This window comes from Vanessa atalanta, chromosome 4, assembly GCF_905147765.1.
Source record: "Vanessa atalanta chromosome 4, ilVanAtal1.2, whole genome shotgun sequence".
NCBI lineage: Eukaryota > Metazoa > Arthropoda > Insecta > Lepidoptera > Nymphalidae > Vanessa > Vanessa atalanta.
In genome coordinates this window covers 10,359,353-10,375,018 of record NC_061874.1, presented here as the reverse complement: position 1 = coordinate 10,375,018, position 15,666 = coordinate 10,359,353, and the positions used below count along the sequence as shown (strand labels likewise).

The following is a 15,666-nucleotide window of genomic DNA, read 5'->3' as shown; positions in this document are numbered from 1 at the left end:
TGATACTTATAGGATATATATGTAACCGATTTAATATATATTATTCTCCATTTATGTAAATGATTATTATATATATATATATATATGATGTAGAAAATAATAAATAATAGAAACCTATTAAAAATTTATGGTTGCTGTATTTTAAATATTGAAATGTAACTTTTAAGTTTTTAGTTAAAACGTACCGAACGTTTATGTAATAATTTGGGTAATGTATCGTTAAACCGGATAATTTTGAAGACAATATAAAAACACAAAGTCCAAGCCACAACACAAAATGTTTTAATTGCTTGCACACGATGAAAATTTGTCTGCGTTAAAATGGGTTCACTGGTAATATTTAAAGCAAATAACTTTACAACACTACTACCGGTGTTGTAAAGTTATTTCATCGCGAAATACTCTATCCCAGCATATATGATCAAAAACATTTTGAATTTATAGCGAATTGGAGCACTTCATGGACTTATTTTATATTATGTACTAAAAATTTTATGCGAATACAGTAAAGTTCAAAAAGGTAATAAATCTATATTGTTTTATGGATATATGTAATGATAAAAAGATACTTACGTTTGAAACCGATGGTGGCTTTTTATTTTACTTAATGTTTGTGTCTATTTTTCAAACGTATTCATTTCGTTTTTATTTTAAATTATTTTATATGTATTGTGACGTCTCGGTTTATAGGCTATTATACAGTTATATACATATATCTTCCTCTTCACACACATGGAGTGTGTGAAGAGGATGTGATGGATGTGAATGATTAAATGACGAACAATAGAAGGTAATAAAAGAAAAAAAAATGATGCGCGATTGACCCTAAATACTTTTAACGAGGACATGGAAAAAATATATAGAAGATTTTTTATATTCATATAAAGAAATTTTAAATTTCCTGGTTTATAAAGTTTTAGTTTAATGTTCAAATATGTTTGTGTAGTTTGCATGTACATAAACTTTTGGAAGTCAGTTTTAATTCCTTTTTGTTATTTTAACAAAGTAAAATTTTGGTCTCCTGCGGTAAGCAGATTTTTTTGTTAACTAATTAGATTTTTTTAAATGAACTCTGTTTCCAACAAAACTTTTGTTTTGTCAAAAGCTAGTAGGATTGTGAAAGTTTGACAGCTACTTATTTTTGTCAGTTGTTTTGTATTTAGTTATAAAATTTTCGGGGGATATTTTTGCAAGAGACTTTTACTGATTAATGCCGGTCTAGTACATACTATTTAACGAATAGCATAATACTGAACACCTCAACAGTAAAGCTTTGAATACTTTTACTCACACTTTATTTATCACGGAAGGCAGGCAGCAGGCATTTCTGTAACAGTAACCTTGTTGGTCTCGTGGTAGATAGTAGACTATACGATTACGTATTACTGAGTCCTGGATTCAAATATATAAAAGTAAGTTATTTCCGCTAAAAATTCTCAAAATTTGGAAGAACATATTATACATGATGGTAAATTTTACTTACAACAATTTTACTAAAAGTTCATTTTGTTTTAAATCGTAGAAAAATCGGTTAAAAATTCTATTTCAAAAATGTTGACAATGTCAAGTTTTATTAGTTGTTACTTATTTCGATAGAATCCAAATGTCATCAAACAAGTCCGATAAAATTATTATTAAAACTCGAGTTTGAAAACAATATGAAAGACGACAAAGAGAATTTCGTTTAAAACGATGTTTATGAATTTGGATGAAATTTTTAAGCCCATTTGAAAAGTCTTGTTCAAACTAATTCCAATTGAGACACAAGTCTAAAGATCAAAGGCTGGAGAGAACCGATCCAGTTTAATTTACAATTCGTATTGTAGCATTCGTGAAATGCGATGGAATGTTTTTATTTTCCATTTTTATGGTTCTGCGAAAAAAGTGATCCTTACATTTGGATTACTATTGCTAGACGGAATATTTTTTTGGTGGATTATTGTGCAATTTACATCAAGATATTTTATGGTAAAATAAATCTACTAATGTCCTGGGTTCAAACCGCGGAAAGTACCAATAAAACACCAGAATTCCTGTACGGGTTTTTTCAATATTACAATATTACATTCAATTCAATTAAAAAAAATTAAATTCAATTCAATATTACATGATTTGAATATTGAAATTCTGTGCATGAACTTCTTTCGGTCATGTCGGAGAGAAAGACGTCTAAACACAGATGTCGTCTAAACACAGGATCTGCGTTCAGATCAAGCACAGTTACCACTGAATCAGTCAGGAGATCGTATTATCTGTGAAGCCGTAATATAAATAGCCATAAATAATATCCGAAATACACAAAACCTATCGATACTGTTATGTTTTTAAGGATAACAATTAATAAGACGTATTAAAAATATTGTTTGTTTTTGTATTGACATGTCTGTCATAGTAAAGTGCTTGATAATAATAATTTTCATTTACTTTTCGTAACAATGCTTAAGCATTGGACATACTCGTAGATATATTAACCGTCTACCTACGATGACTACCCTCGTACAACTACTACAATTAAACAGCTCATAAATATTGTAGATACATGCAAATATTTGGTTTTATTATCATATTTTTTTTGCGTCTATTTTATAGGCGATTTTGTTAATCTAGTATTTTTGAATTGTATTAATAAATTCAGTAAAGATTTTACTTAAAGTAATTTATTAAATACTTGGCTTTTATTCATATTTTTTTATTATATCATTATTATTTTTTCTCTCGATTACAATAAAAAAAATATATAAATTACTTTAACATTCCATGCAATGAATCTTAATGTAAATTGTTTCGACTGTGGCAACATAAATCGAGCGGTAATCCCCGTGGAGTACAAACAAGGATGGCCCTTAGGAAACGTAAATGTTGTCCAAACAACGTTATTTGTTAAACAAGTGTAGGTAAATTAACTTTCGCAAAGGATATGAAGCAAATAACAAACGAAAAAAAGGGATATTTGCGAAGCACGTTGATAACTGAGACATTTTTAATAAATAACAATCTGCAAGATTATTATTACGATTACGATTGATTTTATCTTAATGTATGTAAAATCCTGATAAAACGTACGCACGCACACACACGCAGGCAATACGTATAATTATGTATATTATAATTTAATCATACTTTATTAGTGATTTTTAAATTATGTAACTTCGAAACGGTCGCCACTTATATTTGCTATTTTGTAAGTCAAGCTCTTTTTTACTATTGTATGTACATCTCTGCTTGTAAAGTATCTTTCTATGTTATTATTTTTTGTTGTTAACTTATAAACTTTATTTTATTTCCCTAACACAACATTCTACCTCAAATATTGGAAGAGAGTTTCTTGCCGATTGTTCTCGGTAGAATCTACATTCCGAAGCGACGGTAGATTTAAGTATAATACAATTCAGTTAAATGATGATTCATAAGTGCTTGTTGCCTAATTGAATAAAGTATATTTTGATTTTAGTTTTATAAATTTATTATTTTTCTGGTACGTATAATAAAGTGTAAAATAAAATAAGAATTCATTTCGTTACTCACTCGTGAAATATTGGAAAACAATTTACGATGATACGCTATTTTGAGCCGTGTATCATTTAAATATCATAATTTTTAGTTTCAATGTCGTATACTACCTTTTAATTTCGCAATCACTTTCTAAGCTGAATTTCGAGTTTGTTCATACAAAACATATGAAATATGTTTGTTTTATTTGTTTGATGTTTTATTATGTTATCAAATCTGTTTACAAGTCCCAAGTGATTATATAACTAGTTAATTTATTCCGAATAATAAATAATAGCTAAAGCAATGTTGATTTTGGCAATGTTTTGTCTAAAATTATTATTTTGTTTTCGGGACGTTTAGAAATGGCCAAAAGAAGCTTCGGTTAATAAGCTGTCAAGATGTATTCGAGATCAAATTTATCAACAATTATGATATCATTTTCTAAATATGAAATATTTTATCTTACTTGATGCCAAATATAAATACTAGCTGCCCATCCCGACTTCGTTAGGAATTTATCCGTCCTATACTCATTTAATGAAAGAATAATAAGAAAAAATCGCTAAACGATCCCTTTGTCCGTTCTGTGCTAATACGTCGTACAGGCAAATCATGCAACGCGTTCCCTATACTAATATCATAAATGCGAAAAGAACTCTGTCTGTCTATTGTTCTTTCAAGGCCAAATCACTAAGCCGAATAAAATGCAAGCAAAGCCGCGACTGACAACTAGTTTTAAATATTTCTAAATTTCTATAGAAAAATCTTTTAAAATTAAAATATTTTCATAGGTTACTCAATTATTTATAAGAGATAGGTATTTTTGGTATAAGGTAATATAAGTTAACGCTACCTTATTTGTAGACATTTTTGAGACCTACAAGTATCTCATACCAAATTTTAGTTTTAGTGTTATAGTTTTGTCATGGACTAACAATTTTCTCACTGACCGCTTTGGCATGGTATCCCAAGAAATATTTATGATACAATTACTTGGTGGTAGGACTTTGTGCAAGCCCATCTGGACAAACCCCAACCGCCCGCCATATATTCTACTGCCAAGTAGAATTAGAACCTGGTTGTTGTATTCCAGTTTGAAGGGTGAATGAGTCAGTGTACAAGGGATTAAACATCTCAGTTCCCAAAGTTGGTGGTGCGTTGGCGATGTCAGGATTGGTTAAAATTTCTTACGGGACCAATGTCTATGAGCAGTATTGATCACTTACCATCAAGTGGTCCATTTGCCCGTCCGCTTAGTAACGCTATAAAAAATATTGTTATACATACATTACATACTATTTAGCCTTTTCCCAACCTGAAACTATACTCTAAAATAATATTAAAGTTCCACGGACGGGTTATTAAATTTTACTTGGAATTGGAATAAAACAAAGAAATAAAACTCATAATATTATAATACTCTTTACAATATTAGTATGATATTATATTCAGTTGAAACTACTCGATGGTCCAGTGGTTTGATATAACGTTACAGATTTCGAGGTTTTGGGTTCGAACCCAAAATCGGGATAGTAAAAAGTTGTCTGGTTTTTCTTCAAAAAAATCCATTAACAGCCCGAACTCAAGTATGACGTGTATGTGCTCCTGTACTTCCTGAATTCTTTCCGGTTGTGTCGGATTTGCTATCTCATCGGATTCTGATCAAATAGAAAGTGCATCTGTGCTTGTGCACACACTTGTGCACAATATGTCCTGCGTAGTTGGCTGATCTTTAATTTGGCACCCGTGACGAAATAATCACCGAATAAAATGTTGAAATTATGAAGCTTAAAAGCAAAGCATTGAATCATTTCCGTTATCAAATAACAAGCGCTTAATTCTACTTCACTTTGTCCATTCGCTTTATATCTGTGTCTGCTTTCCTCGAAATCTGCATTTAATAGTCTTTCGATGGAGACAAATATAGAGATTAAGGTAGGATTTTTTTATTCGTAGATTATCCGATTTGCATTTTAGAAAAGGTTTTTAAAATTTTAAATTCGATTTTTTACTTTTTTTTTCAGCGTTTTGTTAAGCGTCACAGTATCCGTTGAGCTGGATGTGTGTGTTGCTAATATTGTTAGTCCACGTTAAGTAAGATATTACAAAGTTTTTACGTTTTATTACAGGTATGTCAGACGCCTTTGTTTTATTATATGTAGTGATTGTATATTTTCAAAATTTAAATTATCAAATTAGCAACAAGTAAGATACTGCTATTTCAAGCGGAACAGATCTTAGGCAGATGATAATTGTGAAAAGAGGCGGATATGATGTCAGGTAATTTAAGTATGCGAAGCGGAAGAGTTAATTAACATCACATCATCGAACTGAAAGTTTTAGAGATTTTGTAATTCTTACAGCAATGTTAAATGAGATTTGTTTAAAGTGAAATAATGAGACGAATTATTGCTTCGTGAAATAGGATTTACCATATTATATGAATGTAAGAAGTTTAGTTGATCCTCTGCTAGGCCTCGTCTCCCTTTGAGGAGATTTCAGCGGTTGTCTGAGTTTGAACCCCGTAATCATCGATTTAATTTGTTCTCTAAGCTCTGGATCATATTAATTTCTTATGTATCATATTACATATCTTATTATATTTATAGAGCAGGTAATTGAAACATAATTCACATATTAAAAGGATAAGGGGCAGATGATATTTAAAATCACAACACTCTTTTCTTAATTACTGACAGTGTATGATCAAAGGCTTGAGCCTTTTGAAAGTATAAACAAAACAACAAACACAATTCACACCTTGATATATTCTATTGTATTATGTTTGTATAATCGATAAAACAGCCGTTAATTCTAACAAAACGAGTTCAAGTCGTAAATGATAAGATAGAAATCGTATTATGAAATAGTGAAACAGTCGTAATATTTAAAAAAAAATATATAAATTAGAACTCAGATGACACTTAATTGATTTTGACACGTGATAATAATAGAGATAAGACTTCATTTGATAACGAGATAAAATGTAGCAAGAGTCCTCAAAAAACTACCAACAAGTACTCGAAAAGAGTTCGGTTGTTGTAAACTATTTAAATAAACGAGATACGAAGTTAAATTTAATTATTTGCCTAATATTATTTCACCAACATCACACAGAAATGAATAGATATAAAGGAAATTGATCAGTGCGGTTGAGATTGCAGAATCAATTAAATTTCCAATAACGACATCAAAAAGGGCTTCTTTAAAATGATAGAAATTCAAAATGAACCAGTGAAAAGATTTTCTATATTGGCCAGTAAGGAACTTAATAAGGCAAGTGAAACAGTTCGTCGTAAATTATATGAACAGGCGTAGGGTATTCAACTGTAGCAAAGGTCTCACCAGTAAATATAAATGTTTCAGGGGGCAATTAAATTTTAGCAAATTTTTTATTTAGGAACCCATACAACGACTATTCGAGGAAAGTTTTTGTTTAATCGAAAATGTAGCAGTTTATTTAACCGTTCTTCGTAGGGTATATTTATATTATATCGCGAATGACTCGACCGGTTTTCCTGTTTAATAAATAAGTAAATAAAAAATTTTGGACAACATCAATACATTACTCTGATCTCTATGTAAGTAGCTAAAGCAGTTGTGTTATGGAAAAACAGAAGTAAAGACGGTACCACAAACACCCAGACCCAAGACAAAATAGAAAACTAATGAACTTTTTCTACATCGACTCGGCCGGGAATCGAACCCTAAACCTCGGAGTGGCGTACCCATGAAAACCGGTGTACACACTACTCGACCACGGAGGTTGTTTAAATACGAAAGTAGTAAAAAAACGGGTACTCTAATTATTATCAATATAATATAATATAATTATCTTCTTTGTGGCAGGGCCTTGTTCAAGCCCGTCTGGGTAGGTACCACCCACTCTTCAGATATTCTACCATCAAACAGCAAGACTTAGTATTGTTGTATTCCGGCTTAAAAGGTGAGTGAGCCAGTGTAACTACAGGTACAAGAGACATAGCATCTTAGCTCCCAAGGTGGGTGGCGCATTGGTGTAATGATAGGAATCGTTTACTTACCATCAGATGATTCATTCGCACACGTTCGCATACAGATTACATAAACTCTTTGTTACAAAGTATATTATATCGGGTAAATTATAAATTTAAACATAATATTTGTTATTTCATTAATATTTTGTGCTCAATAAAATAGCTTTGTTCTCAATTTCAATATATAACTTTAAAATTGAAGCCTTTTAAAATCCAATTGTGAGTAAATATATATAAACTTGTAATTAAGTTAAATTGCGTTGAGAATGAGTTGAAAACAAACACAGTTGTAAAATGTTGTTTGGTTAATAAACAATACATAATACAATATAATGTTTGTTGCCTTAAACATCTCATCGATGTATGCAAGGAAGGGCTACAAACTTTGGTCATGAATTCGGTGTCATGTGACATTGTTATCAAGTTTATATGATTTGTAGATCGTTTGTTTCAACCCATTGAATGTACAACCAATATTATTCAAATATTTCAATTAATAAATCAATAAAATATAAGCAGAAGATTACAAATTCTAATGTAAGATCACACGCAAAAATTCGCCACTAAACTTGGCAAATAAAGAGGTATAGATGGTTAGAGCCAGTAGTGACGCTGGCTCATCACCCTTCAAATCGGAACACAACAAAAACAAGTATGTATTGCTGTTTGGCAGTAGAATCTATAATGAGTGGGTGAGATCTATCCAGATGTACTTACATAAAACCGGATGGGCGAGTGTAATAGTACCAAAAAGTAACAACTGCTGCAGTCATGTAAGCGATTCAGATCCAGTAATTATTAAAGCAACATTAATAAAATTTGAACCCCTAACTTACAATTAAAATTAAAAGTTACATTCTACTTAGCCATCTCAGCTCTCAGCTACAATGTAAGTAAAGTTTAATGTAGACACATCGCTTTACGTAACGAGTTTTGGTGGCGAAGTTTGAAAAACTGAACGATCTCCCGGCTACATGTCTTCCGATTTTCATTCCTCGTTTTATTACCCTCTCAAGATTGTAGAATTACGGTCCTCATGTGTATACCGTGATACGATACTACGATTCTATTTGAATATTATACGACGGTAATCGAAAAAGTTGCCTTCGTTATTAATATTTTCGACTGTGTTATTTGTATTAATGTAGCTTGTCGCCCGCTTTGTTCAGAACTGTGGTTTTTGTAATGTAAATATACAAACACTGTGATGGCTGTGTAATAATAATATTTAAGGATAATTTAAAAAAAAAACGTTTTGTAGGTTGTAAATGTTTCACTGTTGCGTTTTCTCCTCTGAGTAGAAGGTTAGGCTCACGAGTCGATTTACAAACGTAAATTAAATAAATATAATCTCGTGTTACTTGCGCGGATTTTATTCACGATTCATTTCATCCTTAGTTTGTCTTTGGGTCTGCTTAGAATATCATACAAAGAACGTGTATTATAATAAAACAGAATATATTGCTTTGGCAATCTAAAGCTTTTTGAAAATTAGTAATATTCGAATCTAAACGTTTCATTACCCAGATTTGTTACAAATGAACTTTTAGTACTAAAAGACTTATTTAGCACTTTTTAATGTTGCTATTTAAATAAATATAAAAAGTGTTAATAGCTTAACATTGTACGGGCTTCCTAGCGATGTGAATGGCACCACGTGCAATCTTGACCTCTATCGTGGGGTGAGGACGACTATACAAGATTTACGCTTTTCTGGAGAAAATACCTGAATTCTTTGAAATTACTAACATAATTTTAAGAATTTCTAGAATCCTACTTTGAATAGGTTTACTCGAAAAGCATAAACATTATTCCATATGAGTAGACTTGGTATACTTATGCGAATGGCATGTTTTATTTTTAAGTGTTTCTTTTCTTAATTTAATGATTTTTAATGGTTTTGTGTAAACATTAGACAATATTAGTCGCATTGTAATGGCCACGGTAACGTTGCGATGGGGGGTGCTAAGAATAATCGGGCTACTGTCGACAAACGGCGACTGTCTCTAACGTCACTTCTAATGAAAAACCAGGCTAGCAATACTGAACAAAAAAAAACTATTACCTTCAAGCGGCACTCTTAAGTCTCTAGTAAAAATAACACGAACGAATTTCATTTTTATGTGGATAAGAATAAATTTGTATAAAGATTAAATTGAATTTTACTTAACTGACCCAAAAGCGTACGTTTTGTTATTATAGTGGTCATAAAGTCATTCTTCTCTTGGAAATATATGTAAAAAGTAGCGACTTTACACCTAGATATATATTATACATAATTGGATTGAATTCAAACAATATTTTACAGGTAGAGTAAATGTCCCGTTCCGTATATGTTAACCTCAGTTTTGGAAAGTTTAACTTTATATATATATACATATTTCTTTCATATTTAAAGTGCACTTACGAATTGTGAGTCAGATGTTGTAACCGAATTTCAAATCAGTTCCATCCGATTGAGCAGAAATTTTGCAAGCCCTTTGTTGCAGACCAAATATCGTTATCTATTCAAAATATTCACCAAAAGCTTAGTTCTGAAAGCTTTATTGTATAATATTTACTACTAAATTTTAGTTTTATTCCCTCCAAACTTTATGCCCCGAGCTTGAGATGGCTTGCATTTACAAAACACACATACACACGGATTATTTTTAACCTGTGTGTGCAAAATGATTGTCCAGCAAATATACTGTTATTTATATTTAAGAAATACTAGTTAGTAATAATTGAAAATTTATTTCGAATTAGCCGATAATAATACGTAATATTATATTATAATTAAAGCCATTTTGAATGTGTGGTTACGTTAATATAGGCCTAATATACATATAATATGTTAGATTATGATAGCAGTAAATTTTAGCATCGTATTTAATTTATAGAGCTTAGATTCATTTATAGAAAGAATTTCCGTATTCTATCGATATATCGATTATATCGATTTTTGATTTCCGTAGGTCCTCGACCTATCAATTGGCACAAAGCAATTTCAAAGGCAAATAAATGTGTCTTATTTAAATTGAAAATTTATATAATTAAATTATAAATGTATCCCTTGGACCCTAACTTTTGTTGTTATCGATTTGTGATTTTAGAAAACGTAGTGGCGAGTAAATTGGCTACCTGCATTGCCAATGCACCACTTACCTTGGAAATTAATTTGTTATGTCCTTTGGACCTGTAGTTACACTGGCTAACTCACTCTTTAAATCGGAATACAGGTAGGTAACACCTACTCAGAATAGCTTGTACTAAGTACTACCACCAAGTCAATAATAAACAGAGTTAAATCTTAAACAGAGTCCGCGGAACCATAAATATATCTATTTCTTAATAAATGAGCCACAATAACGGATTTTGAACGGATTTCACAATATAAGTTGAAAGTAATAATTGTATTTTAAAAAAAGAATTCAAGAAGCAATTATGATTATAATCATAATTACTAACCAGTATATCGTTTTCAATTTGTCATCTGTTTCATAGCTTGGTCATCTTACTGAATAGATTTTACCTGAATTTCAATGATTTATCTATTCCAAGTAAGTACATATCATAGGAAATAAAATGGTAAACTTACTAATGTGTACAGGGCACTCGCGTAAGCTGCGTGTTTCACGTGCAAAGTTCTGCAGCAAGACAGCGTCGTATCTTGCTCGTGGGCTGACCACGCTTTCATCTGTCGAAAAGATTTGTCATTAATGTACATTTATGGAGCTCTCATGGTCCGGTTAGAATACGATAATCTTACCCGAAGATTGCAGATTTCCCTAAACCCTAAATTTTCGTGCGTTTATATTGTCTGTTCGGCGGCACAGAAAAATAAGCTAAGGAAAAATATGTCGTATGAAAACCATATGTGCCTCCAGAAATCCTCAAAATTGTCGCTTATTACTTTCGTATTTTCTTATCAAATGGGGAGTTTTTAATTTTATTATAAACTTGTACTGCAAGAATAAATATTATACCTCTACACTAGCAATGAACGTTACCCATAAATTCTGAGACGTTATGTCCTATGTGTCTGTAATAACACTTGATTCCCCTTTACCGGAATACCGCAAAATATGGTAGAATAACTAATGGTATCTATCTAAATGTATTTCGACAAAGTTCTTCCATCGGTTAGTGTTATTAAAACATATAAAAACAGGATTTGTATTCGTCGTGTATAGTTCTCAATGTATGCCAATTAGTCAGAGTTCAAGAGGCAGTCGTGACAAAACTCTTGATCAAGTGTTTCCATTCGACAAAGTCTTTGTGTTTTCTTAACTATAAATTAACATTTAATAATCAACAGATGATAAACTACTTCATTATTTTTTTCAAGGATTTGCTTTTATGCTTTGAAGAACGTGATAAAGGCCAGTAATTTTAAATGAAAATATTCGTCAACTTAGTTTTGTATTATTAATCGACTTTAATCTATTTATGGTTTTATAAGTATTTTTAAAGGTAATCTTCTAATGTAGCCCTTTATATTTAGTTAAAGTATCCTATTATTACATTTTTTTTAATTTCGTATAATTCTGATCTATATTAACAAATGAAATATGTTTATAATTTGTTTCGGAGATATTAGTGGTGGTTATTCAATTATTATATGTTAATTCATTTTTCAATTACATTTGACCTCCACTTTGAGAAATATTAAAAGTCATAAATAATCAAACAACTAATTTATACAGAATTTACGTTTTAATTCACCCATAAACTAATATTATCAAAAAGAAACAGACGTTCTTAATTTAAAGGTTTTCAAGAAACCACCCTTATTAAATTATAAATACATCTTAAAGGATAGTGATGTGATGACTTAAAAATAATATTTACAAATACTTTTATGTATATTTAAAAAAATATTTTAATTTATATAAATTGCTAAATAATTATACGATTAATAATTTATAATATTCTGGTTAATCATAATAAATAATTCAATTCAAACCTGATTTAAATTAGTTTAATTTCCGATCCATAAATATTTAAACATGCATGGGAAATAATATATGAGTAGACCACATGAAATTTATCATAACATTTTGAAATAAGAACACCTTCCATTTTTGCATGAAATATAAAGTTTATAAATTACCTTTGATTCAATGATGAAGCTGCAAAAATATCTGAATCACATTGCATAGTATTGTTACTAGTTATTTTTGTCGTAATTATTTGCGAGTTTGGGGCGACAGGACGTGGACTCACCACCGCGGTCGCGTACTGACTGAATATGGAAAAGTCTTTCATGAGGCAGCGTCGTATAAATGCGAGTAATACGTTGACTTTAGGAATCGTTTTAACGAACTTTTATCGCAAAACTTTTAACAATACGTTGAATATCTAGTTTTTAATGAAGATTGAAATTTTATTTATTTATTACTTTATTTTAGATATTTTATTTTATTTTCATTAGGACAACCAACAGTAGATACAATATCATATCCAAAATAAAAAATTACATTTCAAAATGATCAAGGCAAAAGTTCTACTACTTATAGGTAGTCTCACCATGTATTATCATATTACACAATGTACCTTATTATTGAAAATATGAATTAAACATAAGCATAATAATTAAAAATAAGAAATACAATACATTTTTTAAACTATTATTAATAAATAATAATATATAAGTGATATTATTCGTATTTATTACCTACTCCATTAAATAAATTATAATAAAGCCTTTGTAAAATTTTGATATGATTAAGTATAATATTTTTTACAAGCTTTTATTTAACTTGCAATGTAAGTGTGCACGGTTGAAATCTTACTCAATTTAGATGAATCTTTAACTGATTGATCTGAAATGTTGTATTCACGTTCCGTTTTAGATGGCAATATATGGTTAACAGTGTGACGTCATTCTAAATCTAACATGGCCAAGATACCCAAGATAGCGCACCAATTATTTTTAATTCATTCCCACAATATGGGTATCAAATAAAAGGGCTTGCTAAGAATAGCTCGAAAAATAATGTGACGTCACTCTTAATACAACATGGCGGACTTCTATAGCTTAAAATTCAATTTTGAAGTAGATATCTTTAACCGATTGATCTGAAATTTTGTATACACGTTCATTTTGGGTGACAATGCATGGTTAACTAAATCCTGCATGGCAATACACACAAGACGGCGGTTTTTTTTTTAATTGATTTCTAAAATATTAGTTTCAAATGAAATGACTGTAAACCAATATGGCGGAGTAAGTTTTTCGTGCTTGTCTATAATATGTGTATCAAATGAAAGGACTTACTGAGATAACGAATGTGAGTTTATTTATTAAAAAGTAAAAAACCTTTTTAAAAACAAGCTTTTACTGAAATTCGATTATTTTACTTTTCAGTGCATTTAAGTAAAAACTTTTTTTTTTTTAAAAGATTTTCTACTTTCAATTTATAATATTTACCAGTGATTTTTCCTTTAAATTTAGCCGAAAATCAAATCACTATCGATTCTAAATTCGAAGTACTGCAAATCTAGCGTCGTTTGATAGGATAGTTTTATTATGTACCATCATACATTTTTTAATAATCATATTGCGCAAAAGCTGTTACCATTCAAATACATAAAAAAAATTCCCAGTCATAACTACACTGCTGTCAAGAATATTCTTAGGACCTTATTATGTTTCGCATTTTCCTATTCAAGGTCAAACCTGTATCCCGCGTCACCGACGATACGAAACCTGATAAAAATAATATTTACCGAACCACTTAGTGTCGGCAAACTTCGAGGAGCTTCTGAACAATCTTGTTAAGGTAAATGTAAATACGGTCGCATGAACTCGCTTACGTTTTACTATACTTTGATATCATTGTAACTTAACTTTTAGGTTTTTTTTTTTTTGTTTATAAAAATCACTAATCTTAACGACCTTTTTCTGGGATAAGGCAACCTTGTCATTTGTGAAGAAGATTAGGAGCTGATTCCAACACGCTGCTCTAATACGCATTGGTACACGTTTGGTAGATTTTCATCCCAGACATGCAAGTCTCTTTACGATATTTCCCTTAGCAGTTGAGATATAGAATAATTATTATAAACACCAATTAATCCAAAATAATCTGTTCTAATCACTGGAACATTTTAACGCCTTTCTTTATAAAGAATAAGTATCCATTTATTTACAAACAAACCCTAACATATTTTGTTGTTATCTGGTATAATTTCTTAAAGTGAGCCAAGGTTGTCTCAGATAAGGCCGCGAATTTTAAGCCAGCTTTTGCTTAGTTTTTTCTTTTACGTTTCTGTGCTACAAATAGCTATGTTTATGTGTACGTGTTTATTTTGAGAAGCATCAAAAGTGTTTGGACGTACTTAGCGATGTTGAAGTCTTTGGTGCCATCCCTTGTCCTCGTCGTACTCACTTCTTACCAAACCTCAACATTCATGAGAAAATAACTATAATAGAATTGTTTTGGAATTAGATATCAGACTTGTTGTAAGACTTATTGACTTCCAGGCGGGATGTATTGTGTACATATGTCAATTACATATGTATATATTATTTAACTGACATGAATTTGTGTTTTTAAATGTTTAAAAAGAGTAACTACTGAGTTTCTTGCCAGTCCTTCTCGGTATAATCTGCATTCCGAACCAGTGGTAGCTTCACTTAATACAGTTTGATAGCCTACTTGAATAAAGTATATTTTGATTTTATACTTCAATACATTTATTGTACTTATTATTTTTTATTAGCTTAACGAAAAGGTAAAATGAACGCAAAAATATAAATAAAATAACGCGGGTAAAAATTTTAAGCTTTATATTGATTTCCTAATTTAGATTTTTGTCTAATTATATAGTCAATGCAAGGAATAATTATTTATAATACATATAGTACGAAAGAAAGATCGAATGTCACCGTAACCATATCACAGGCATATTTAAGCTTAAATGGTGACCACATATCTGTTGATAAATTCAGGACATTTACTATTTTCAATGACGCATATCACTCACCTAATTGTACCAGGTGATCAAAATCATTCAGTAGCGGGTTGTAAATTGTCGTTGATATTAATTATTGCTTCAACAACGAACAGATTAAAAATATGTACGCTGTTTTTTTTATTCATGTTTAATTAACAGGAAAAAAAATATGTTTTATTCGATAGCTTCATCTTAATTCCTTATCATCTTGACC

General features: G+C 30.5%; 1 protein-coding gene across 1 annotated transcript in view; it reads right to left on the bottom strand.

Moving 5' to 3' along the window:
• Window positions 1–12,729, bottom strand: part of LOC125077843 — a 43,345-nt gene extending 30,616 nt beyond the window's left edge. The window contains exons 1-2 of the mRNA XM_047689930.1: window positions 12,604–12,729; window positions 11,089–11,187 (exon numbers count right to left, since the gene is read on the bottom strand). Coding sequence (XP_047545886.1) covers window positions 11,089–11,187 — 99 coding nt within the window. The 5' untranslated portion in view covers window positions 12,604–12,729. The remainder of the gene's footprint in view (window positions 1–11,088; window positions 11,188–12,603) is intronic.
• Window positions 12,730–15,666: the final 2,937 nt, after the last annotated feature.